General features: G+C 39.8%; 1 protein-coding gene across 22 annotated transcripts; it reads left to right on the top strand.

Annotated features, from left to right (window-relative positions):
- The first annotated feature begins 955 nt into the window (after positions 1-955).
- On the top strand, positions 956-26,424 carry picalmb (phosphatidylinositol binding clathrin assembly protein b). Of its 22 annotated transcripts, none has more exons than XM_037775396.1 (24): positions 957-1,828; positions 9,202-9,344; positions 9,450-9,513; positions 9,630-9,732; positions 10,986-11,079; positions 11,267-11,378; positions 11,472-11,578; positions 11,666-11,707; positions 13,865-13,876; positions 14,418-14,503; positions 14,805-14,928; positions 15,022-15,155; positions 15,930-16,030; positions 16,212-16,364; positions 16,749-16,832; positions 18,164-18,256; positions 18,478-18,588; positions 20,407-20,529; positions 20,630-20,660; positions 20,810-20,909; positions 21,067-21,126; positions 22,019-22,171; positions 22,534-22,639; positions 24,951-26,424. In XM_037775396.1, the coding sequence occupies exons 1-23, from the start codon at positions 1,699-1,701 to the stop codon at positions 22,624-22,626; spliced, it is 2,253 nt and encodes a 750-aa protein (XP_037631324.1). In that variant the 5' UTR covers positions 957-1,698; the 3' UTR covers positions 22,627-22,639; positions 24,951-26,424. The 22 variants fall into 22 exon arrangements, with proteins under 22 accessions (XP_037631339.1, XP_037631324.1, XP_037631322.1 ...); XM_037775394.1 differs by having other exon boundaries at positions 9,450-9,525; positions 15,028-15,155; XM_037775392.1 differs by having other exon boundaries at positions 959-1,828; positions 9,450-9,525.
- Positions 26,425-27,791: the final 1,367 nt, after the last annotated feature.

The following is a 27,791-nucleotide window of genomic DNA, read 5'->3' as shown; positions in this document are numbered from 1 at the left end:
TGCTCTGACTTCAGCATTATGTCCACTCCTCAATCATAACTCCTGTATCGTGATACATATTTAAAAACCTAAAGCGTTCTACATAGATTTCAGAAGTGGCAGACAAAAAAAAATGTGTGGCTAGTAAAAATGTTCAGTGACCTGCCAGTGGCACGTGAGGAAAAAACTTAATTTTAGACCCTGAATATAACAAAATAAATGCAGTTCAAAGTGAAAAAAAATGATGAATATGTGTCATCATTTGGAATTACTTTTTTTGGGACTGTTTACATTTTGGAAAGACAATTACAGTGTTATTACAGCGGTTTCACGTCAGATTTGAGATGTAATAATAATAATAATAATAATAATAATAATAATAATAATAGTAATAATAATAATAATAATAATAATAATAATAGTAATAATAATAGTAATAATAATAATAATAATAATAATAATAATATAACATACACTGTTTTTTTCAAGAAATTTTACATTTTTTGTCTGTATTTCAAAATGACAGAAAAAAAAATGTAAAAATTACATGTTTCATTTGTGATTTATATGTAAATGGTTTTAGATTTACAGTATGTTTCGTAATCACAGGCGTCCCTGAGTCACACACAAAAAAACATGACTAAATGCAATTCAAAGTGTAAAAAAATGAAGAAAATGTGTCATCATTTGGAATTACTTTTATTGGGACTGTTTACATGTTGGAAATAAAATTACAGTGTTATTACAGTGGTTTCACGTCAGATTTGAGATGTAATAATGTAATATAATAAAATGCATTTCAAAGTGTCATTGCTTCACTGTGCCTGACTACCAGGGCCTGTTGCAGCCTGCTCTGACTTCAGCATACAGTAAATCCACTCCTTCCTCAATCAATACAGGCTCCATCCTCTCCTCCTCTCCTCCAGCAGGCCTCCTGTGTGACTGAGCATTATGAGCCTCCTCTCCTCTCCTCTCCTCTCCTCTCCTCTCAGCTGGCCTGCGGTCAGTTGCTGTTCACCTGCTGCAGCACAACACAGCAGCTGTAAGCTGAGCTCCGCGGTGTAACATCTGATTCAGGCTCTGTCTGTCTGTCTGTCTGTCTGTCTGCAGGGCGGTGTGTGCTGTTGTGTGTGCAGATCTTTTTTATCCACCCCTCTGCAAGAGAGAGAGCAAGCAAGGCCCGCCATTTCACCACTCTCCTCCCTCGGTGGTCTTTTTGATTTTAAAGCGGAGCAGCAGAGAGGAGGAGAAGGAGAAGAGGAGGAGGAGGAGGAGGCGACGAACTGGCGGAGCGGCGGAGCGGAGGCAGCAGGACGGAGAGGAGGAGAGACGCAGGGATCCGGTGTGCCACATCGGGATGAGAGACACACAGAAGAGACCCGGGTCGGATGAGTCAGCTAGTGGACCCTGCTGCAATCACCAGCATCCCTGAGATCTGACTGACCGGAGCCACAAACAAACACTAAAACAACAGAAACAATCTGTTGTTGTTGTCCTCTCTTTCATTCCGCCCTCCTCTGGTGGTCCTCTCGTCTCAGTCTGCTCCATCTATAGCCTCGGTTTTACTCTTTTATCACCACTAAAGGTGGGATAAAAAGGAGGGTACAACCAGGCACGGTTGTAGAGGAGGTGGAGGTTTTATTATTTCTTTTTAAAACACCTTTAGATTATATATTTTAGTGTGTTTTTGTGACACTGAGTGGAGAGAAGAAGGAGAAGATGTCGGGTCAGAGCATCACGGACCGGATCACTGCAGCCCAGCACAGTGTGACGGGATCCGCCGTCTCCAAGACAGTCTGCAAGGCCACAACACACGAAGTCATGGGCCCCAAGAAGAAACACCTGGATTGTGAGTATCTTATGATGTTTTATTTCATGTATTAAGTGTTAAACATTCACTAGAGGCGAGGGGGAGCGAGCTAACTGTCTGAGATATGGCGCCTGGAGTGGAGAAGCTACAAGGCCTCAGTGGCTAGCTGTTAGCATTACTGCTGCTTCATAGTCAGTGGAGATTATATTGTTGTAACATCAAGCTGCTCTGGCCTTGTTGACATGCTGCTACACGTTACTAACAAGGGCTTTAAAGAAGCATTTCTGTCAGAAATAGCTGTCAAACTAGCTTCTGGTTTTGTTCCCCTCTTTCTCTTGTTCATTTCTAGCTTGAATGTTTAGCCTACATAACACATATACAGATGTATTAGACTATTATCTATAACAGGATAAACCTTTAAAATCAGAGCCAGCAAAGTGGGCCCCTTGCCACTCTTTCAGGCCCTGAAAATGAACATTTACAGGATTTTCATCTCCCATCTTTGGTGCACCTTGCAGCAGGACAAGTGTCTGTTTCAGGCTACATTGGTGAGGATGTGTTTGACCATTATCTAACAGGATAAACCTTTCAAATCAGTGCCAGCAAGTGGGCCACTCTTGCCACTCTTTTCAGGCCCTGAAAATGAACATTTTATCCAATTTCATCTCCCATCTTGGTGCACCTTGCAGCAGGACAAGTGTCAGTTTCAGGCTACATTGGTGAAGTTAATGTTCCTCATTGTTAGGGTGTCATGATGCTTCACAAAATCACAGCTGAGGTTATTAGCTTGCATGTTTAGCCTACAAATCAGGATGCATTTGACCATTATCTAACAGGATAAACCTTTAAAATCTGAAAATGAACATTTACAGGAATCCAGTTTCATCTCCCATCTTGGTGCACCTTGCAGCAGGACAAGTGTCTGTTTCAGGCTACATTGGTGAAGTTAATGTTCCTCATGGTTAGGGTGTCATGATGCTTCACAAAATCACAGCTGAGGTTATTAGCTTGAATGTTTAGCCTACATAGCAACAAATCAGGATACATGTGTGTTTGACCATTATCTATAATATGAGACACCTTTAAAATCAGTGCCAGCAAAGTGGGCCCCCCTTGCCACTCTTTCAGGTCCTGAAAATGAACATTTACAGGAATTTCATCTCCCATCTTTGGTGCACCTTGCAGCAGGACAAGTGTCTATTTCAGGCTACATTGGTGAGGATGTATTTGACCATTATCTAACAGGATAAACCTTTAAAATCAGTGTCAGCAAGTCTTTTCAGGCCCTGAAAATGAACATTTACAGGAATCCAATTTCCCATCTTGGTGCACCTGCAGCAGGACAAGTGTCAAGTGTTTCATGACACATGGTGAAGTTAATGTTCCTCATGGTTAGGGTGTCATGATGCTTCAAAAAAATCACAGCTGAGGTTATTAGCTTGAATGTTTAGCCTACATAGCAACAAATCAGGACGTATTTGACCATTATCTAACAGGATAAACCTTTAAAATCAGTGTCAGCAAGTCTTTTCAGGCCCTGAAAATTAACATTTACAGGAATCCAATTTCCCATCTTGGTGCACCTTGCAGCAGGACAAGTGTCTGTTTCAGGCTACATTGGTGAAGTTAATGTTTCTCATGGTTAGGGTGTCATGATGCTTCAAAAATCGCAGCTGAGGTTATTAGCTTGAATGTTTAGCCTACATAGCAACACATATACAGGATGTATTTGACTATTATCTAACAGGATAAACCTTTAAAATCAGTGCCAGCAAGTGGGGCTCCTTGTCACTCTTTCAGGCCCTTAAAATGAACATTTACAGGAATCCAGTTTCATCTCCCATCTTGGTGCACCTTGCAGCAGGACAAGTGTTTGTTTCAGGCTACATGGTGAAGTTAATGTTCCTCATGGTTAGGGTGTCATGATGCTTAAAACAAAATCACAGCTGAAGTTATTAGCTTGAATGTTTAGCCTATATAGCAATAAAATCAGGATGTGTTTGACAATTATCTAACAGGATAAACCTTTAAAATCAGTGACAGCAAGTGGGCCCCATTGCCACTCTTTTCAGGCCTTGAAAATGAACATCATCTCCCATGTTGGTGCACCTTGCAGCAGGACAAGTGTCAGTTTCAGGCTACATTGGTGAAGTTAATGTTCCTCATGGTGGGTGTCACGATGCTTCAAAAAATCACAGCTGAGGTTTTGTGAGTTTCCTTCCTACACAAACACACTCCTGCATGTACCCCTGACGTAAGCATAAGAGCTTAAATCCTGGTTGTGATCATTAGTCTGATGCACTTCCCAGTCCAGAGGAGTCACGGTCCAGTCTGTACTTAGTATAGATGCAGTGGTACATTTTCTGCATATCGATCTGCACTTGCACAAATGCATGATGGCAGTCATATAAGTGTTCTTTTATGAAGGTCCTGCGTCATCATAAGAGTTCAGTGTATATTGTATTTTCAGACTCCAGACCTCATTGTGATGGTCTGTGGAGTGAAATAGAGCATACATCTGATTTATTAACTGGTAATAATGGTTTACTTGTAGTGATTATGTTTGGCTTAATGTTAAAGTTGCAGGTTCCACACCTGTTGTGCGACTCAGGTGACTCCCCCGAGGTGAGATGAGTGAAAGTTGGCAGAGTTACACTCAGTTGGCTCATCCCAACCCAGCCAGCAGTTATCCAATGTGACTGATGCGTCTCAGTACACAGAACAGAGAGTGTATATGTAATGTATGTGTGATAACATACATGACCTCTTGTTTTATGTCGAAACATAACGGAGGTTGGGTAATTTGTTTTATAAGTTTAGATGGATTCTGTGTGTGTTTTCTTCTGACAGAATAGGAACAATGTTTTTTTTTTATAACTCCTTAATGTATTATTTATGGCCATTTTATGATGGCCACTATGCTTTTAGTAGAGAGATGACAATATTGTAAATGAGGAGAGCAACCAGAGTTTAGAGAAAGTATTGGAAGTAAAAGAATGCACAATTATTGCTAAGTATACTTGAAATATTTTGACATTAGTGCCAATACAACACATGCTTTTCTGTCCTTTTTTTATTACCTTACTGTGAGAAATTTATAAGCATGTTGTTTCACGAAACGCTTCTTTTGTTTAACAAAAGATTCTCAAATGTTAAATGGTGTCAAGCAGTTACACTAACACTTTTTCTAAAATGGGAAAAATCTTGATTAAAATCAGTAAAATTAACATAGACTTTTTAATTATTATCAGATTTTTAAATTCTCAAATATCGGTATCAGCCTCAAAAATCCTGTGTTGGTCGAGCTATACTCCTCGCTGCACTAGATTTTGGCCAGATTGCCCATGACAACATTGAGGTGAAATGAGGCGAAAGAGAGAGATGGAGAGCAGCCACAGTTTAGAGAAAGTATTGGAAGTATAGGAATGCACAATTATGGCTAAATATGCTTGAAATGTTTTGATATTAGTGCCAATACAACACATGCTTTTCTGTCCTTTTTTTATTACCTTACTGTGAGAAATATAAACGTGTTGTTTTACTAAACGCTTCTTTTGTTTAACAAAAGAAGCCAAAATTCTCAAGTGTTATATTTTGTCTAAAGGCCAGCAGTTAGCACTCTTTCTAAAATTGTCAAAATCTTAATTAAAACTAGGAAAATTAATAAAGACTGTTTAATCATTATCTGATTTTTAAACTCTGGAATGTTGGTATCAGCCTCAAAAATCCTGTGTTGGTCGGTCTATACTACATGCATCTGACATATTTTGAAGTTTGAGTCCCAGCCTTATGCATAATAAGGACTGGGCAGTAATTCAGTGTTATCATTCATATGTAAACTTTAAGTAGAATCCAGGTCTGCCTGCTCTAACAGTTATTTTCATTTTTGAATAATCTGCCAAATACTTTCCCAGTGAATTGATTCATCTTTTGGTCTTAGACAATGGTGAAGGTGATGCTTGATTCTGTCCGACCAACAGTCCAAAACCTAAAGATATTCAGTTTACTGTCACATAAGACAAAGAAAAGCAACAATCCCTCTGATTTGAGAAGTTGGAACAAGGGAATATTTGGCAGTTTTGCTTGAAAAATGACTTTCTAGTGTCAATAAGATACCTGAGTTTTGATACTAATACCAGAACAATAGCTTGTTACTTTACTTTGGGAAATATCTAAACACATTTTTCTACTACTTTTTTTTATTAAACAAACAAAGCTGAAGTTCTCAGTTGTTAAAAGCTGTCTAAATACAAGCAGTCCTACTTTGAAAATTTGGCCTAAAAATGCTATGAAATTGGCAAAATTTAGGTTGAAATAAGAAAATATCTGATAAAAAAGAGTAAAAGTTATCTGTGGAGTTTTTCTAATCTTGATACTTGATTTTTTAAAGTATTTTAAATCCAGCATTGTTAACATCCATGTTTTCTAGCTTGCGGCCTTCTTCTTCCCTTCCTTTCCCGACACATTGCTGTGTATCTTGGCGTGTTACCGCCACCTGTTGATCTGTGGAGTAGTGTTAAAAACTCCATAGGGGAACCTTTAAACCTTTATTACATTCGTCATATATATACAGGACAGGTACATACATGAAATTTGACCTCTGCATTTAACCCATCCTAAGTATTTTAGGAGCAGTGGGCTGCTGTAAAGCGCCCGGAGAGCAACTTTGGGTTTAGTGTCTCGCTACAGCTGCCCCCAGAAGAAAGATTATGAATCTGACATTTGATGCCAGCGTTTTGATTCTTGACCATTTTTGTTAATCAGTGCTACAAACACATTATGTACCAAAACAGTATTTAGGTTTGATACCCAGCCGTACACATAGTTAGTGCTGCTGGGTGACAAATCAATATTATAACGATACTATTATATACTATTATATCAACTTTGGGATTAGAGTCGTATCATGACACTATGATCATACTACACTAAATTGTTTCACGAAGTAATCTCTGCATCAATAATTTCAAGCAAATTAAAGAGGAACAAATTGAGTTTTTGACTTTTTTTTTTTTTCTTTTGTGTGATGCTAAACACTGAAACACAGTTCATTACGTTTTGTTTCGCATATATCGGATATCGGAAACAATATCCTCATGAATAAAAAAACATATTTTTCAGAAGACATTTCAACACATATCCTGAATTGATTCGTTGTGATTTATATTGATTCCCGCCATATAACCCAGCCTTAATGGCACCCTGTTTAGCAGCGTCACGCACCGTCATGACTGTTACATGAACACATTTGTGTCCCATGAATGGATCAGATTAGAAGTCATTAATGTCAGCCACTGTGAATATTTAGCGGGCTGATTGTAACATGACAGAGCTGTCAGTGTATCCTCCTCCCCCATATTCCTCCTCCTCCTCGTCCTCCCTCCTACTCGTCTACTCCTCTCCCTCATCTTCTTCTCTGGGCAGTTCAGCCACCCATGCTAACTGCTGCTGCTGCTGCTGCTGCTGCTTCTCTGGAAGGTTATCCTGTCCTACTTAAAGTCCCCCGCCTTTTCAAAAGTCAAATATAGGACAGAAAGGGAGGCCCAATTACCCCGTCAGTCTGATCACTGCTGTGAATGGCAGGGTCATTAGCACTTTGACTAACATCAGTCAACCAGCAGCGCATGGATGAAGGATGAGCATGTTAGCAGAGGAAGTGGGGCAGAACATGTATGGTTAACGTTTTAATGCCCTGCACTTCATGTTGCTCTGTTAAAAGGATGTTTTGTTACCATTAACAATTAAAATGAATGATATCAGTTTCTATTTCTGCTGCAGGGATCCCTGATTGCACGGATGATGATTTACTGTTTATTATGCTAATTGTATGCAGAACACTTCCTTGTTTAACGTTCTGTCGCAGCACTTTACTCACAGTGTTTTCAAGTATTTTGAGTGGAATAATTGCATTATTGTAACTCAGGTGTATAGTGTAGTGAGCTGCCACAAACAATTCTATTTATTGTCAATTAATCTGTTGATTATTTGTTTAATCAGTCAATCAATTATTTAGAATATGAAATGACAGTGAAAAAAGGGAACACTGAGGTCATGTCTGCAGTAATAGTTTTGTAAATTTGGGTGATTTATAATGACATGAGGAGTTAACATTCTACAATTACATACATATTACACATGTCAGTTTTTTTAAACAAATTACTGTCTCTTTTTAGATAAAACTGTTAAACCAATAAATAAGATATGTGTGATATTTCATTTACAATTGTATAAAATGGAGAAAAGCAGCAAATCTTCAAATTTTATAAGCTTTAAGCAACAAATGTTTGGCAATTGTGTTTGAGAAATTATTAACAAAATAGTTGCTGTATAATTTTCTGGTGATCCAGTTTGTTTGTTTGTTTAGTTTGTGTCATTGGAGGTCCATTTTTGAACATTTTGAACATTTTCAGTTTTGTCTTCTTGACCAAACTTTTCTTTGAAAAATCTCCACTTGAATATATTAATGAGAAACAGCTGTAACAATTAGTCGATTAGTTGTCAACTATTAAATTAATCGGCAACTATATTGATAATCGATTAATCGGTTTGAGTAATTAAATGTGAATATTTTCTGGTTTCTTTACTCTATGACAGTAAACTGAATATCTTTGAGTTGTGGACAAAACACGACATTATGAGGACGTCATCGTGGGTTTTCAGAAATACTGATCAACATTTTTCACAATTTTCTGACATTTTATAGACCAAACAACTAATCGATTAATCAAGAAAATAATCCACAGATTAATCAACAATGAAAATAATCATTAGTTTGCAGCCCTAATGAGAAACAGTCTTTTGGGAGTTTGATGATGCTGCTTAAAGGTTACCAAACTGCACATATGTGACCTGTTGTGGAGGACGTAAGCATGAGTCACGTCAGAGACTGTTTTTGGCTCAGACTGACAAAAATTAGTTTGTGCATCTGTGGCCACTTTTTACATTTTCATCGTAGGCAGCAGGTGTTCGTCTGCTCACCAGCTCCACACGAGGCCTTCTTGACAATTATTAACTCACAATACGCTGGGTTATCTAGGAGTAAATGTATCTGAACAGATGAAAACTGGTTTCAGAATAAAGATTACAATTTTTGTCGCCATAGAAAATACTGTAGATCAGATAAATCTCCCTGCTGTGTCAGCTCTATACACGATGGTGTGATATTAATGCTGAAATATCAAATATCCTTGACTCAATACCTCGATATCCATAAGTCAGTAATGTGCATATAAGTAGGTAGTCGTAGTTTATTTCAGTTAGCTTGAATAGTCGCTGTTTGATTTATTTAATTTTGATGGACTTGTTTCGCAGCCTTGGACAATTCCACATTTATTTTTGATTGATTATTACAAACATGCTGCTGATTAGCTGAACCTCTGATGATCTTATGAACGTCTTCTCTTTTGTGTCAGATTTGATCCACTGCACCAACGAGATGAACGTCAACATTCCCCAACTGGCTGACTCGCTATTTGAGAGGACAACCAACACCAGCTGGGTGGTCGTGTTTAAGTCACTCATCACCACGCACCACCTCATGGTCTATGGCAACGAGGTGAGACGCTTCAGCACACACTCGCAGTTTATTCGAGCATTAATCAGTTACTAATTAACAGATTGGGGTTGTTGTTTTTAAACTGCTTTTCTTCTTTTCTTACAGCGTTTCGTCCAATACTTGGCGTCAAGGAATACACTATTCAACCTCAGTAATTTTTTGGACAAAAGTGGGTTACAAGGTAGCAATTTAGTGCTGACTGTTGTTGAATTCAGTTCAGAGTAATTCTGAATTTATGCACAATTTAAAAAAAGTAAATTTTCCTTCTGGCGTTTTATGTTCCAGGTTATGACATGTCCACATTTATCAGGAGGTATAGTCGATACTTGAACGAAAAAGCCGTTTCGTACAGACAGGTTGCCTTTGACTTCACAAAAGTTAAACGCGGGTAAGGAATTATTGTATTATTATTATTATTATTATTATTATTATTATTATTCTACAATGTTAATACTGTGAACATTTTTTTTTTCCTTTTTATGTATCTGAAAAAGGAATTCTTATGTTTAGATCTGCAACAAACTATATGTTCATTATTGATTAACATCTCAAGTATTTTTTATAATTCAACAAATAATCGTTAAGTATGAAAAATGTCAGAAATTGGTGAATTATACCAAATACAATTTTGTCTTCAAATTACTTGTTTTATTTGACCAGTAGTCCAAAATCCAAAGATATTCAGTTTACAATGATAGGGAACAGAGAAACGCAGTGAATCCTCACATTTAAAGAAGCAGGAAACAGCGCTTATCATAACTTAAATGATTATTTGGTTATCAAAATTGTTGACATTTTTTTTGTCAGTGGACTAATTGATTAATCAAATAAGTTTTTCAGCCCTCTTGTGTCCAAATATTCTTGAAACAAAATCCAAAAAACTATAATTTCAGATGCCAGGTTGCAATTTCAGTGATTTTAAAGATTTAAATACAAAAGAAAATCAATTAGAGCTGCAACGATTAATTGATTAGTTGATCGACAGAAAATTAATTGGAAACTATTTTGATAATCAAATGATGATGATCAATGATGCACAAACGCCAAACATTTTCTGGTTCCAGTTTCTCAGATGTGAGGATTTAGTGCTTTTCTTTGTCATATAGTAAGTTAGGGCTGCACGATTTTTAAAAAGATGTAATTGCGATTACTTTGACTGATATTGTAACTGCGATATGATTCGCGATATTAGAGGGAATGATAATTCATTATTCAGTATTCAATCTTTATTCTCATTTTCATTGAAAAATGGTCATCTGAACCAAACAAAGATGTTTTTCTTAAGTCTGTAGTATATGATGTGTAGGCCAGGACATCGCTGCAGCGCCACAATATTTAATTTATAATGGTATTTTGACAACATTTCACCTTTAACAAATTTTGAGGTTTTAACAAAGACTGTGATTTGAATATTACAGTAGGCCATATTTAGCTATTTTGATACAATTTGGATTAATTGTGCATCCCTATAGTAAACTGAATGCGTCACCTTGTGCTGTGGGACATTATAGGAACGTTAAATCAATCTGTTATCGTGTTTTAGGAGCTACACTGCTTGCTCATCCATCTCTCTGTCTCCTCTCCATCTTCCCCCTCTCCTCTCTGCCCTCTCCTGCTCCGACTCCACACGTGTCCACACAGAGTGGACGGCGTGATGCGGACCATGAATACAGAGAAGCTGCTCAAGACTATCCCCATTATTCAGAACCAGATGGATGCCCTCCTCGATTTCAATGTGAGTTTAAGGTGAAGCCTCCCGCGGCTCTGCAGGCGGCTCGTGTGGTAAAAAGCTGCCCGTCTTGTAGCGCGCAGATCGCACCTGCAAGATGCATTATCGTCGTTCACAATATACAGCCTTTGTTTTTCTACGTCGACCAATCGCCGTGGAGAAGCTGTAAGATAAATGATTGCTTTCCCCTCAGGTCAATGCCAACGAGCTGACTAATGGAGTCATCAATGCCGCCTTCATGCTCCTCTTCAAAGACTCCATCAGGCTCTTTGCTGCTTATAACGAAGGCATTATCAACCTGCTCGGTAAGACCACCTTCAACCGTCTCTTTGTCTTTTGATTTTGTCCCAATATCTTGTGGCTGGTCGTTTGAATCTCTTCTTTTTTTCACCAAATAGAGAAATATTTTGACATGAAGAAGATTCAGTGTAAAGAAGGTTTGGACATTTACAAGAAGTTTCTAACCCGAATGACCCGGATATCAGAGTTCCTCAAAGTAGCCGAGGTAAATTACACTAAATGTTTGTCGCCGTGCGTCTTAATGCTGCGGAGACACGATTGTAACCTGGTTTTCTTCTTTCTCGTCTAACAGCAGGTGGGCATCGATCGAGGAGACATTCCAGATCTTTCACAGGTGAGCACCGACCCTTCAAAAGGAATCTGAAATCAGGTTTTCCTCTCTTAATAGGAAGTCTTTCCTTGCTTTCTTTCTCTTGTTTCCAGCTCCAACTGCTCTTTTATCATTGTCTATGTCCAACTAGAGTGTAGCACACGCAACACAAATGTTCTTCAGAATAAGACACTCTGCATGATTTCCTTCTCGAGCGCATGTTTTGCCAGAGGAGGTGGTCTTCTTCTCCTGTTTCTTGTTCTTCTTCTTCTACTTCTCCTCCTTTTTCTTCTTGCCCTTCCCCACTTCTTCTCCTTCTTTCTACAGTAAATAAAGGTGTTAAAGTAATCACTGTAATTGCAATCCACTCAGTAAATCTGCACAGTGACAGTTAGATGTTACCTATTTCAATATAAACTGCACATACTGTTGTGTTTTGCTATGGGGACCAGACATATACAGACGTAGGCACAATTGTTGGTACCCTTCTGTTAAAGAAAGAAAAACCCACAATAGTCACTGAAATAACTTGAAACTGACAAAAGTAATAATAAATAAAAATTTACTGAAAATGAACTAATGAAAATCAGACATTGTTTTTGAATTGTGGTTCAGCAGAATCATTTTAAAAAACAAACTAATGAAACTGGCCTGAACAAAAATGATGGTACCCCTAGAAAAGATGTAAAATAATGTGACCATAGGGACATATTAAACTAAGGTGTGTCCTGTAAATAGCATCACAGGTGTCTTCAAGCTTGTAATCAGTCAGTCTGCCTATTTAAAGGGTGAAAAGTAGTCACTGTGCTGTTTGGTATCATGGTGTGTACCACACTGAACATGGACCACAGAAAGCTAAGGAGAGAGTTGTCTCAGGAGATCAGAAAGAACATTATAGACCTTCATGTTAAAGGTAAAGGCTATAAGACCATCTCCAAGCAGCCTGATGTTCCTGTGACTACAGCTGCACATGTTATTCAGAAGTTTAAGGTCCATGGGACTGTAGCCAACCTCCCTGGACGTGGCCGCAAGAGGAAAATTGATGACATATTGAAGAGACGGATAATACGAATGGTAACCAAAGAGCCCAGAACAACTTCCAAAGAGATTAGAGGTGAACTCCAAGGTCAAGGTACATCAGTGTCAGATCGCACCATCCGTCACTGTTTGAGCCAAAGTGGACTTAATGGAAGACGACCGAGGAGGACACCAAATCATAAAAAAGCGAGACTGGAATTTTCCAAAATGCATATTGACAAGCCACAAAGCTTCTGGGATAATGTCCTTTGGACAGATGAGACAAAACTGGAACTTTTTGGCAAGTCACATCAGCTCTATGTTCACAGACACAAAAATGAAGCATCCAAAGAAAAGAACACTGTACCTAATGTGAAACATGGAGGAGGCTCGGTTATGTTATGGGGCTGCTTTGTTGCATCTGGCACAGGGTGTCTTGAATCTGTGCAGGGTGCAATGAAATCTCAAGACTATCAAGGCATTCTGGAGCGAAATGTGCTGCCCAGTGTCAGAAAGCTTGGTCTCAGTTGCAGGTCATGGGTCCTCAAACAGGATAATGACCCAAAACACAGCTAAAAACACCCAAGAATGGCTAAGAACAAAACATTGGACTATTCTGAAGTGGCCTTCTATGAGCCCTGATCTAAATCCTATTGAACATCTGTGGAAGGAGCTGAAACCTGCAGTCTGGAGAAGGCACCCTTCAAACCTGAGACAGCTGGAGCAGTTTGCTCACGAGGAGTGGGCCAACATACCTGTCGACAGGTGCAGAAGTCTCATTGAGAGTTACAGAAATCACTTGATTGCAGTGATTGCCTCAAAAGGTTGTGCAACAAAATATTAAGTTAAGGGTACCATCATTTTTGTCTAGGCCAGTTTCATTAGTTTGTTTTTTTAAATGATTCTGCTGAACCATAATTCAAAAACAATATCTGATTTTCATTAGTTCATTTTCAGTGAATTTTTATTTATTATTACTTTTGTCAGTTTCAAGTTATTTCAGTGACCATTGTTGGTTTTTCTTTCTTTAACGGAAGGGTACCAACAATTTTGCCTACGTCTGTATATCACCCCCGGAGAACTGCAGCTAAAATGCATCCCCCCCCCCCTCTGACTGTCACCACCTTTATATTCTGTATTTTCCCCTTTATCTTTCCACTTTAGTTCACAGTTTGTGTAAGTACTATCATTTCACTCTTCTTCTGTGTGCGTGACTTGCTTCAGTGTTGTCTTTTTGCATGCCTCTGCTCTGACTCTGTCCTCCTACATCGTGGTGAAAAAAACAGTTGAAGGAAAAAATACTCGCTGTGGTAAATTCTGCTCACTTTTGGTCGCGTTCTTGACTGTGTGAACCAGCGTAGCTCATCTCCTGTACAGTGGCTGCCCCGTTGTGCTTAGACACGGCCGGTTCAACAGCGCCCCAGGTTGTTGAAAGTGTCGTGGTGTCGTAGTACGTCATCCCACACAGATGTTACTCTCATCCAAAGTAGCTTTTTTTTGGCGGGAATGCAGTCATCGATCAGTGGTGGGTAACTAATAGCACAAAGTTGGTAAATTGAACCTCCTAATCAAAGACATAAATTGGCTGTCTGGTGTATTTCATGGTGTGTAGTGGTTCTTGGTTGCCCACCACTGTCCTTTATGGTCTTGATGTCCATGCAGACTACATTTTCTGCATTTCAGGAAGTTGCTGACTGTTTGTTTTCTGTCACGGCAGGCTCCCAGTAGCCTTCTCGAAGCTCTGGAGCAGCACTTGGCCTCTTTAGAGGGCAAGAAGGTCAAAGACTCCACTGCAGCCAGCAGGTACAGTAATCCTCCCATCAATCACTATTTCTGAATTCCTCTCATCTTTTTCCGTGATTCGCAGAGACCGCCTTTCAATTTATATTGCTCAAAGTTTTATCAGATCGTGCTGCGTCTAGTCAATCAATCAGTCGAACTTTATTTGATGACGGACGAGCTGATAATAAGACGGTACAAATGTAAACAGTAAAATGATTTGAGACCAGACTGCACACAAGAGATAAAAAAATGATGGATATGTAATAAGCCAATGAAATGGATAAATCAATCAATTCAGAGTGAATTTGTGTCTTTGCTGCAGGGCCAGCACTCTGTCAAACGCAGTCTCATCACTGGCCAGCACGGGGATGTCTTTCACTAAAGTGGATGAGCGGGAGAAGCAGGCGGCTCTCGAAGAGGAACAGGCTCGACTCAAAGCTCTGAAGGTGGCTTTGCTGTTTTGAAAAAAAAGCTGTACACCTCTTAGACATGCATTGATATTGCCTGTATGTTTGAATTCAAGTTTCTCTCTCACTCAGGAACAGCGGCTCAAAGAGCTGTCCAAGAGGCCCTCCTTCGCCACCACTGATACGTCGCCGATCTCCACCACCGGGGGCACTATCACCACAGCAGCAGCCATCGACCTCTTCTCCACACCCAGCTGCTCTAATGGGTACGTCTTATATCTCTTTAGTTATGAAATATGATTTTGAACTATTTTATACCCATGCTGCAATTTTTTAGTCCCTTAACATCCATCCCCTTTTAATTATTGCTGCTTTAAGGTTAGAAAATTCATCCGTCTGAAAGGATCACATATAAATTCTGTATCGGCTCGTTCCAACTCTTCATTGAAACTATATTATGTTTACACTTTTTCACGATTATTTCATCAAATTTGGGATTAGTACTGTACTCTGTTTAAAAGCACAAAGCCTGTGTTAACCATTTTAAGGGGCTGATCACACCGAGACGCACCACTACCGCGGCCGCTTCAAAAACACATTGGCAAAGCTGATGGGCAAAACCGCGGTGCAGGGCTGTGTGTGGGCAACAGAAAAATATGGTCTCTCTCTCTCTCGCTCTCTCTCTCTCTCTCTCTCTCTCTCTCTAAGACAGTAGCCTACATGAGATATGAATTCCCTCTCCCAGTCCAACAGCTAACTAGCTGGCTAGGCCTACCACATCTACATCAAAACAGGAAGGTGAAGTGGTTCAGTAGTAAAGCCCACCTCTTGCTTGATTTGATCGGCTCGCTCTGAGACACACACTAGTAGATTTCCGTGGAGGTCAGTTTCATAACGATTGTGATTGGATGACTGTGGGCGTTAACTTTGGGAAACATGAATGAACTCTTGACAGGTGGGCGGTGATGTCATTCTTCTTGCAGCTGGTCGCTACACTGTAAAGGGGTAAACATTAGTTGGGTTTCTTTTTCTGTCTGCAGTGCGGTGAAGATGGAGAGTGACCTTTTTGACCTTCAGTCAACTTTTCAGCCCTCCATGCAATCAGGCTCTACAGGGCTTCCATTGGCAACGGCGTGGGCAGGTAAAGAGCTGCCTCCTCAACACCTCCAACCAACATCTGTGTTTCTGGACTTTTCTGAACCTTTTTCTGCATGCTCTCCTTCTCTTGATGTTGTCTGACTCTGATGTCCACCTCTTCCTCTCCACTCTTCTCTGTCTTTGTCTTTTTTCTCTGTCTGTCTCTCTTTCCTCTGCCTGCCTAGATCCTTTCACCTCTGCTGAAGCCGGGGATGAATCCATGCCAAACCTTAACCCTTTCCTCTCAAAACTCGTTGTCGATGCCACTCACTTACCTGTCGTGTCTTCAGACGGTGTTAGCTTTTCTTCTAGGACATCCGGTCATGAAATGTTTGGTGGTAACGACTCATTTTGTTTCTCCTCAAGAAGTCTTGTCGCTCTTGTTCATTTCTCTGTTGTCACTTATAAGCATGACTAGCTTGCATGAATGTTGATTATCTGTCTGTGCAAATCTTTTAATTATCTTCTTTTGTCTGTCTGTACAATGATCCTCATTACAGATCAAGCTCAAAGTATGTTGTTTTTTTTAGTGAGAACACCTCATAATGTATCAACCAGGACCCTCCATGGTCCCACAATAGAGGACATACAACCATTTTGCTTTACAGTTACCTTTCATCCTCTCTTTTAATGAACAGTTTGGTGTTGCATTGTACTACAAACATGCCGTAGAGCTTTTTTAAGTTGAAACCTGTTTACCAACCTTATTTTTGATTCTCCAGATCGTTACAATCCCTTTATTGACACAAACTCATCCGTTTCAACCAATTACAAACGCACAGTGCGGATAGAACACTCCATCTCAGGTACTATGATGGCTCACCATCCCCGCCTATGTTTCCTGAGCCCTGAGGCAAACATAGGACCTTATGCAATACCCCCAGGGCTCTTACATTGATATTTATGTTAGAAATGTGGTCATAATATTAAAGGGAAAGTTTGACATTTTGGGAAATACACTTATTCGCTCTATTGCCTAGAGTTAGATGAGAAGAAGATTGATGACGCGCTCATATCTGTCCGTTTGTCTGCTACTACCAGTGGGCAGCTCCGGGGTCTGAGAAGTGAAGCCAATGCTGAAGTGCCTTAAACTTGCATTCTTTCTAACAGCCAGCAGGGGGCGACTCCTCTGGTTGCAAAAAGACGTCTGATTGTATAGAAGTCTATGAGAAAATGACCCTACTTCTCACTTGATTTATTTCCTCAGTAAACATTGTAAACATGAGTTTAGGGTCTCAATCACTAGTTTCAAGTCTTCTTCAATACAGCATGATGTTCATTTAGTAAAAGGTCGCTACCACGGCGTTGTCCAGTCTGGGAGTTGTCCGTGTTTTCGTCTTACAACTTTAACCCTACTTAGCACTACCTTCTCATGTCAGTTCCGGTTGCAAAAAAAAAACATGGCAACGGCCGAAAACCAAGTTGGCGACGGCCAAAATGCCAAACCCTAGGCTTCAAAACGGCAATCCACAAACCAATGGGTGACGTCACAGTTGACTACGTCCAGTTCTTATGTAAAGTCTGTGGGCTTGCCACAGTACTTGAAGCCTGCCAAGCAATTCTTGCGTGATCTCATGGCATCGCGAGAATCCAGCTGCCGTGCAAGGTAACCTTATTCGTGCATTAGTTTGTTGGAATACCGTTTCCACAGAGCCAATCAAATAGCTTAATTTTGCATAAAGCCGCAACGTACCGTGGATTATGTTCCCTTTGGACAGCTAGCTATTTCCCTTTGTTTCTAGTCTTAATGCTAAGCTAACTAGCTGTTGGCTGTAGTTTCATGTTTGGCGTACAGACATGTGAGTGGTATTGATCTTCTCATCAAGCTCTTGGCAAGAAAGCGAATACACCTATTTCCCAAAATGTAATACTATTCCTTTAATCCCTCCCTCTTGGTTGCTACAATACTGTTCTGCACTATTTTATCCTTCCCTTGACTTAAAACACACAGAATTTAAAAAAAGTGTAGTGTGTTAGTACAACAGTGTTAGACATGTTAGCTGTCTTCTTCCTGCCTGTTCTGCTGTCATTTCCTACTTGACTCTCTTGCCCGGCCTTGAAATGCTTTTTCCTTTTGCTCTTTTTCTTCCTTTCTCTCTTCTTTGTCTTCCTCTTCCTGCTTCCTGTGGCGTGTCAGACTCCTTCTGTGGTCCAGTGTCCATTGCCCAGCACCTCCCACACCAGGCTCCCTTCCCCACTGAGCCCTCTACTGTAGCAGGTCTATTCAGAGGTACCGAAGGCTCGCTCCAGCACATTCAGCAGTAGATCGATGCTAGTTTTCTATTCTGTAGAGAAAGTGGTGGTATTCAGCTCTCAAGTAACCAGTGATTGATATATATGGACACTATACTTATACAGGCCAGAGCAGAAACCAAAAGTTAGTTTTCAGAGTAATTTTACTTCGTGGATCTTCTGTAACTGCAGCCGTCTTCTCTCTCATCTCTTGTGAAGGATACTCGACGCCACAGGCCGCTCCACCGCAGTCAGCAGGAGGACTCCAAGTGGACTTTGAGTCAGTTTTTGGAGCCAAAGCCGCAGGCAGCAACAGCCTCAATTCGGAGGGTGAGGATTTTGTATTTACATATAAGGGAACATGCAATACCTGTGCAATAGGTTTCTGTGTTTTAGTAAGGTAGAGTCAGTTGTATTTCTCGTCCAATGTTTGATAAAAAAACTAAATCAAAAAGTCACTCAGCTGAGAAAAAGAGTAATGCAGGAAACAAGTCAAACATAGAAGCTTTAAAGAAACAAATTTGTGTGGTCCACTGATTTAATGACTGACGAAATACCAGATTAATCATATTAGGAACACAACATGCTGTACTAGTTTGTGTCAGAGCGCTGTATCTGGTCCTGACGTCAGATACAGCTGAAACACCTGCAACACTCCTGTCCTGTCTTGCATGTCACCAGTACAAGAACAGACTGTTGTTTTCTCTGCGCTATTTTTATCACACCTCTGTCAGTATCTGCAAACAGCCCAAAAGTGCTTAATGTCACTATAGCCCCTTTCCCACTGGACAAAAATCTCACTTAACATCTGGCTTTTACCTTCTGTGGGAAAGGTTACAATCGGCATTCATTCCCGGCACAAATGACTCTGCAGTCAGCAGTGATGAAGACATGACACCCGGGTGGACATGCTATTGTTCGCCCTTTTTCTGGTGCGCTGCATGACGCTCGTTGAAGTGAATATATAATAAATAGAATCAGTAAGGATTTGGACAATTATTATAATGTATTAACACACAAAACATACAATTAACATGCTCTCCCCAAAGCCACCAGACTCCAGTCAGACAACAGTTATTTATATCTCGCTGATCGTCGTAAAACATACTTCATTCAAACTCGACAGAAACAAAATAAAACCCATCAAAAAGGTCTTTGCCAGTCTTTCCACTGTTCCAACAATCACCAACTCTGGTTTGAGAGCCTGAATAAATAACAGATATATAAAAAAAAAAAGTAATCACCTTAACATTTTCACTGTTTACTAACCCTGCTTCTGGTGGAAAAAAAACAGAAAGGCGAGCGCAGCAGCACCGGTATACTCGCACTTTAGGGTATTATTGATTCAATTATGTTCTTTTTTTCAAGTATTGCTGATAGAGCTTTCAGACTACACCTTGGCACCTCATGGTATAATGTACTTGTGTCGCATTTCTTTTAAAATAAATAGAATAGAATAAACCCTCAGCGCTTGTAAAGTAGCTGTCTAAACACTCTTTTGGTTGTTTATTTGGGAGGGTTGCACATCTAGATTTGGTCCTATTGAGTTTGAATACAATTATTGGAAGTTAATTTGGCCAAATTTAATGTAATAGTGATATTACTCAACCTTTATTTTTTTGCTATTGTAGCAGTCTGACTATTCTGTCCTCAAAATGATCACAATCATTTCTCGAATAAAAATCCTGAAACACGGGAACTGCATTGGAGTTTCTCTCCCACTGACATTGTCCACTGGGGTTTTTTAATAAAAAATAAGTCTTGAAGAAGGAATATGAGACCAATTAACTTCTTTAGACTGATGTTATTGCAGTGTAGCATTAGTGTATTCATGTTAACAGCTCTTCTCGCAGCAGAAGACTGAGCACTGATATTCATAACAGCTGAGGGGCGTTCACCATCTCTCTCTCTCTCTCTCTCTCTCTCTCCCCTCATTTCCTGTCATCTCCTGACTGTCGGCTATCTAATAAAGGCATACAATGCACGAAAGATAATACAATACAACATATCAAACTTTGTCAGGGATAGAACGATAAAGGACTTATTTCCATCATTTATTTGTAAAAGTACAACTGAACAAATACACAATACTTTTAAAATGAACATTTGTAACCTAACACGGTTTATTATCTCTGTATGTCTTGTCAGATATTTCCGGGGGCATCCTGAAACCGACTCTTTGTGGCTCCAACCAGGCGTCGGGTCAGCTGCCAGATAAGCTGGTGTCAGATGACCTTGACTCCTCCCTGGCCAACCTTGTTGGCAGTGAGTGTAATGCTAATTAAAGCACATGTTCATTAAAGCACAAAAATGACTGAATATTTGCGGGTAGACATCTAACACCTGTGAATTGTCTTTCTTCTTTTTTTAGACCTCGGCATCGGGAACGGCACGATGAAAAAGTAAGTGATGGATCAGCGTTCTGTGGCTTTAACACACACACACACACACACACACACACACGCGCACTCTGCTGCACAGAAACAGCAGCAGCTTTGTGCTTTCAGGGCAGTCACAAGCTGGTGCTAACATCTACTGTCTTAATCTGCAGTGACATGCACTGGAGCCAGCCGGGGGAGAAGAGGATGACCGGCGGCACCAACTGGCAGCCCAAAGCGGCGCCGAGCACGACCTGGAACCCCGTTTCCATGGTGACACACAGATTTTCTAACTGTAGCGCTCATTCTTTCTGCTCCTGCTATATTTTTATTTTAGTGCCAAATAACTGTGGATGTTGTAATGTTGTGCTGGTTTGCTATCGTTATTGAGGTTATTTTTGTTCTTACTGGTGTGTTTGTGTCTCTCCAGCCAACGTCAGTCATGGCCTTCCCCGCCACCACACCCACAGGCATGATGGGATATGGCATGGTCAGTATTGTAACATACATGTATATAGTGTGTGTAGCTTCTGTTCAGTCTTTATCTGTTTTGAATTTTAAAAAATCACATTCTGAATGTTGCTAAAACAGTTAAAATAAATGCCTTTTGTTGTTTACCTATTTATTATTTCTAGATTAATTACAGTATATGCACTTAAAGTGGGTCAAGTGAGCCGTTGTTTTGCTCTTATGAATATTTTTTAAATTTTTATAAATGAAATGAAGGGTGGACGATTCTCAATAGTTTTTTTTTATTTAAAGTACACCCAGCGTATAAATATTTCATTTTACACAAGGTTGTCTTAATTATTAATTTTTTGATTTGGAAGTGAAAATAAATTTGTGGAAGGTACACACGTAGATTATTTAGCACTGGTCTTGAGATGCAAATGATATTAGTCTTCATATTGATTTACAGTGTGGGACGTCTAATAGTCCCCTCTGCTGCTTAAATTATGTTGAATGAAAAGCCAGTATGTGTAGAGTTTGGAAAATGTTTGAGTTTGGTGCCCCCTAGTGGTTGTAAAAAATATATATAAATTCACAGATGAAGCTGAAACAATTAATCTGCAACAATTTTGAGTAATTTTTTTAATATTTTTTTTCAAACTGTACTGCTTCCAGCTTCTGAAATGGGGCTATTTGTAATACACTAAATATATTTGGGTTTTGGACAAAACAAGCAATTTAAAATGTGTTATCTTGATCTCTGAGAAACAATTTTCTGACATACAGACCAAATGATGAATCAATAAATCTGGAAAATAATCAGCAGATAATGAAAATGATCTGTACACATATAAATCCTACACATGTTGGCTTTAAAGTTGTAAAGCAAATGACTGAACTACACCATCACTGAAATGACTTGTCTTCTTCAGCCTCCACAAATGGGCTCTATGGGGATGATGAATCCGCCCACCATGATGTACTCCCAGCCTGTGATGAGGCCACCTAACCCCTTCGGCTCTGTGTCTAGTGCTCAGGTGGGTGCACGGCAGTCTGACCACGCCGCCGAGCTGATGCACAATGAAGTCAGTATCTATTTGCGCAGTTATCAGGTTGGGTAAATAGGTGTATCCATTGTGCTGTGACGTGTACCATAATTAGTCACTGTGTAAGCTTTGTTGTCAGTGTGAATACTGCTGAAGATGATGACAGTTTCAACAATGGGCCCCTTCACTCTCCTGAGCTGAAAGGGACAAAACTGTGAATCATCTCCCTTGTCTTGACTCCCCGTCCCCCCCCCACCCCTCCAACAACTCCTTTTATTTATTAACCCTTCTTTCATACATCACAGCCTCTCCAAACTAATCTCATCCCTCCTTCAGTCTCTGTACTGACTCTCTGACTTCTCCTCTGGTCCTCCTACTTCCTGTATTTCTTCCTGAAATAGCCCTCCGCAGCCTCTAGTCCTTCCAGCCAGAGTCCTCTCCGAGCCCCTGGACAGGACCCGTTTGCACACCTCTCTCTCAAGGATTTCTTGTAGAGCATCTCTTTAGGTACAGCATGCTCTTTGCTAGCGAGTGCACCTGCATGTGTTGCATGCCCAGTGCTAACACCCTTGTTGTTTCTTTGTTTTCTTTTTTTATATATATATATATATATACTTGATGCCATCTGATTAGATGCTACATGTATTTTTCTCATTTATTCTGTTCTGCTTGGATTTCTTGCTTGTTTTGACGTCTTTACTGCGTCTTTAACACAGCCAGACTCATTCTGACCCTTTGTTCGTTCCACCGTCATCACGTATTGCTCAAACCTGTTTCCTCTGAACCTTGTAGCCACTGCTGAATTCAACTCGCTGACTGTTCGCTAAGCTCTGTCCTTCTAAGTCAAGCTTTCCGTACACGGCACATATGCAGTTAATGATCAAGACAGTCGTTTTGTCATTAAAATTCAAACACAATGGGACACATATGTAGTCAGAAGTAATCTTCGCATTTTTAACTGCCAACTGATCGTTTTTAAAAAAGGAAAAAAGGGTCTTTAATATGCACTTGATGATTGTATGATATCATGCTAAAAGACTGAGGTTAAAGCTAAAAGGTCCCAGGCAGCAATATTTTTCCCACTATGGCGAAGGCATGACTCGCCCTACTCTGCCTCCTCCCTGATATTCTTACTCTAACCCTAACCAATCTCACTCCTCATGCCTTAAACTTAACCAATCCAGTCAACAAAGGCAACGAGCACTAGCCAATCAGAGGCAGAGTAGGGCAGGTCATGCCTTTGCCATAGACCAGACCGCCATTGCGTCATCTCCGAGGCCACGCCTCCTTTTGGGGGGATAGAAACGCGCTGTCACTCATGGAGAGAAATGGGAAAATGCAGAAAAGCTGTTGTGTAGCTGGTTAACCGAGGCTTTCACACTGAGCTTGGAGGCACATAAGTTACGTGAATAATCACTGTCAGTGTGGTAAATGGCTAAATGATGTTGTGACAGTTTACTACTGATGGATAAGTTGGCTTGAGTGGGAGGCCGCTGCAGTACAGTCATACAGTATAGCAGCATCAGACTGTCGTCTCCAGCTAAATCTCAGTTGGCTATTAACAGGTGGATTATTTACAGACAACACTAAGTCTAACGATACCTGGTGATTCAATCAAATATGTAGCTTTATAGTAAAAACAGTGTCACCACTGTGTTGGGTCATTCATCCACTTGGACGGGGCAAGACAGCAATCAACTTTAATTTATTAAGGTATTGCGAACGCTCAGGTTCAGTCACGGTCACAAAATAATTATTAGACATGTATAAAACTAATTTAACGAGAGATTAATGCATACAAACTCATCAAAATTATGATTCAAATACGTCAAATTGCATTAACGTCTACAGGGACTTCGGTTTACTGTCCCCCAAAGCGGGGGGGGGGCGTGGTCTTGGCGGTCTGGTCTATAGCAGGATTCATAGTTTAGCTTCCAGGCAAGAAGTCTGCATCCTGATGATCGATGTATTGCAGTGTTGAGCTAGTTAGTCCTGTAAGGTATGAAGAAGAAAAAGTGATCAGACTGTTACTTCAAGCAAAAAGGCTTTTAGGAGAACTAACCAATGTGTTTGACAAATGTATCGTTAACTTACTAACGTTGGCTGGAGTGTAAACTTCCTCAAATCCAGTAGAGCAGGACGGGGCAGCTAACGGTAGCCTAAATTCTGATCTACTGTGGTCAGCTAATGAAATGCTCCTTGGCCTTGAAAGTAACGCTTGTTTGCTGCTGTTGGTGGTAAGCTAGTTAGCCTGACATGCCAGCTAATGTGGCTTACATTACCTCAGATAATAATAAAAATAAATTAAAAGAAAAATAAATAAAAAAATACATGAATTAAAAAATTAACAAACATAAATGCATAAATAAATAAAAAAGAAAATTAAACAGAAGGGTAAATAAATAAGGAAATTAATAGAAAGATACATAAAGAAGCAAATTAAATCAGATCTATACAAGTTTGTCACATTTTATTAATTAATCTTAATGGCTACATTTATTTTCAATATTATTTTTGTTACATTTAATGACTGCATTTATTTATTTATTTATTTATTGAGTCACTTATTTATTGATTGCTTTATTTTTAATTTTGGCATGTTCTGTCCTCCATAAAAAGGAACAGGACCTGCCCATGAACACCATTTCAACATAAATTCAAAGCTTGACAGACCTGCTGTGCCTAGTTACGGTTGCTAAGGCTATGATTGGACGACGCTGTCCCGGGGAAGGGATTAGCGAACAGTCAAATTGACTTATTAATAATTTCTATTCACATTTTAGCCTTTCACTAATATGGTCCGTCGCCTTTCTTGCAGATGCAGTTCATGTAATTTGAAGAAAAAAGTGTCTCTCGGAAGAAGAAACACTTAGCAGCAAAGCTTTGTCCTCGTTGCAGTCTAACTCTTCAGAGAAACATTCACACACACCCAAACACAGACATGTCAAGAACACAATGGTGCAGCGACTGTCAGAAACCATGGTAACCATGTCCAAATGACGTTTTGGCGATAGCTCACACCCATTATTCTGTAACTTGTCCGAGACGTCGAGTGATGCTGCTGTCTAAACCCCCCTTAAAGAGGACTCCTTATCCATTTTACAGTGTAATCTGTAAAGATAGATATGGGTGCTGAGAAACTTTGATGTTATGTATTTGGAAATACTGTGGTTGGATGTAAAGGCTTGATGTTCAGCGGGGGAGGGGTCGGAAGGAAAAAAAAGGAGAGCGGTCCTTCCCTTTCTTGATCCGATCATCAGTCACCCACCCTTACAATTATTTAACTGTCACTAAGTAGTGATGCTAATGGCGTTTACACCTGTTTAGTTTTTGTCTTTTTTACCGTGTTTACAGTAGACATTCCTTGTGTGTTGTTTGTATTTATTTATGATTATTGGTTTAAGATTGGGGGAAAAAAATAATGTAAAATCTACAGTACATTGAACACCTGTGGGAGTGCTTCAGCATTAAACAAGGATCTCAGACTATCATTGAGAGGTAGAGTTAAAAAATAGCTATTATATAAAATTACACCTATTAAGCGGAATGATAGAGCACTAAATATTCTACGAGTTTTGTGTTAAGAAACTTTTTTACTAGATGAAAGATTTCACAATCTCCATTGTACTTCAAGTGCAGGGGTTAGAGTATGAGTCAGTTACCAGTATATAGTCGATTCTGTGCCTAGGGTTTTCTGCAATGGATCAGTTTCCTGTCTAGTTGAACAACACTTCATCCACGAATCTGAAGCGTCGCACTGGGTGGTGGGCTCCATTTGCTTTAAGCTTGGCATGCCATTGACTCACTGACCGTATTCAAGGCTGCCTTTACTCTGAATGTGAAAGAGTTGTCTTCATGTTGCACACATCTTTCCACACTACAGTTCCTCAGCGGGAGTGGGAGCGGGCGGGTGGGGGGGAGGGTTGAGAGGACGGAGTGTGTCTTGCTTGTCGGTTAGCTGTCGCTACGCTAACGGGGGGAAAAAAGGGTCACAGATTTGATGTAAATTAATTGTATAAAAGATCCAGAGGACCAGGGTGGAGTGGAGGAGCACTGTTGATCGGCTGCTCTGTGTGTATATAAAAAAAAAAACTGACTGTTCTTTGAGTTCAAAAAGTGAAAGATGTATGAAATATGAAAGCAATTCAATCAAATTTGACTCTACCTAAGTTTGATTCAGGATATTCTCTGCGTTTGTCTCCGCAGATATTTTCTTTATGTAATTAGAACGTGTAGCAGACAATGACTGAAGTCTTTTCTTTCTTTTACAAATAAAGAGCAGCTTCCACAAACTGTTGTGCAGTCTATTTATTTATTTATTTATTTATTCAGTCTTCAAAAATCTGTTGAATTTGAACTGTTAGCACGGCAGCCAAGAGGAAGACTGGAGACATGAACCTGGAAATACTTTTTTTTGTTTTGTACAATTATAGACAATTTCTAAACTAGTAAGATTAATATTTGTTTAAGCTTATACAACATACAGACCGTACTGTAAATACACATTACTACATTAGACACACTTCAACCTGTGTTTCAGCTGCTGGGCCCCCTCTCTGTGTACACTGTGAACAGTTTTCCTCTAATACATGGTTCCTGGTTTGTTGTTGTGATTAAATACAAAGTAATTCAGAAAACTGCACCTTGTCAGCCAAATTGATGACAATGCAGGTCTTAAAAGTATCGAGACATGACAGGACCCGCTTACAGGATCTCAGCATGTCATTTGATATTCTGCTTTAGTGGTGCAGATCGCCATGCTCCTCCACAAAGTTACAATTAATCAAATTAAAATGTTTTCTGAGGGCCTTTGGAGGCCTGAGACCTTGAGGTCTGCTTGGTAATCCAGCCTTGCTGAGGGGTCATAAAATGATTACATTAATTAAGAAAGAAGAAAATGTGTATGTATGTATGTACTGTCACTATATCCTGACAGTAGTGCATGAGACAGGTAGTCTGAAAAAAGTAATGTTCCTCGGTGTCCTCCGGTGCTCCAAATGGCATCTGCAAGATTTCACAGACCGGAGGAAAGCAACCAATCAGAGCCGAGCTGGAGCCTTGCCGTCTCTGAGCAGCTGTCAATCACTCACGAACTCTGATCAAACGGTCAAACTGGGCAGCGCTGATCAAAATTATTACTGTACTGTTACTGTAATGCCTATTTCTCTCCTCAAATGTTTTCAGAAACATCTTGTAGTGTATTGTTTAGCTGTAAAATGAGAAAGTTTGCAAACCAGCTGCCATGTTGAGATCAGTTGAGGAAATACCAAGCACCGCCCACCAGCCAGAGCACAGCCAATAGGAACGCTCTCTCTCTGAAATGACCTGATTGTCTCCCGTCATGGTCTAGATTTTTTAAAGCCTGAAAACAGAGCCATGAGGGGGTGCAGAAGTCTAGTTTTCTCTCAGAACACTTGAATTACAATATGCTGAAAGGTTATTATGGAATGTTTTTTCCAATGATGCCAAAAACATTCTGCCTACTGCAGGTTTAATTCTTTCCCTTTTTGTCCTGTCAAACACTGGATACTTTCATCTAGGCCTCTATAACTAACTAACAAACTGCATATTATTTTTGCGATTAACTGATATTAATGTGTTATAACATCAGAAAACAGTTAAAATTGCTAATCACAATTATCTGGAGCCCAAGATTGTA

The sequence above is a fragment of the Sebastes umbrosus genome, chromosome 7 (genome assembly GCF_015220745.1).
Source record: "Sebastes umbrosus isolate fSebUmb1 chromosome 7, fSebUmb1.pri, whole genome shotgun sequence".
In the NCBI taxonomy this organism is placed as follows: Eukaryota; Metazoa; Chordata; class Actinopteri; order Perciformes; family Sebastidae; genus Sebastes; species Sebastes umbrosus.
The sequence above is the reverse complement of the archived record's forward strand: the minus strand, read 5'-3'. Positions and strand labels throughout refer to the sequence as shown.

Excerpts from the sequence above, each read along its gene's own strand:
- picalmb (XM_037775392.1), top strand. The coding sequence starts at position 1,699 with ATGTCGGGTCAGAGCATCACGGACCGGATCACTGCAGCCCAGCACAGT. Across the intron at positions 15,156-15,929 it reads ACACCCAGCTGCTCTAATGG|TGCGGTGAAGATGGAGAGTG; the intron begins GTACGTCTTATA and ends TTCTGTCTGCAG. Across the intron at positions 16,365-16,748 it reads CGGTCATGAAATGTTTGGTG|ATCGTTACAATCCCTTTATT; the intron begins GTAACGACTCAT and ends TTGATTCTCCAG.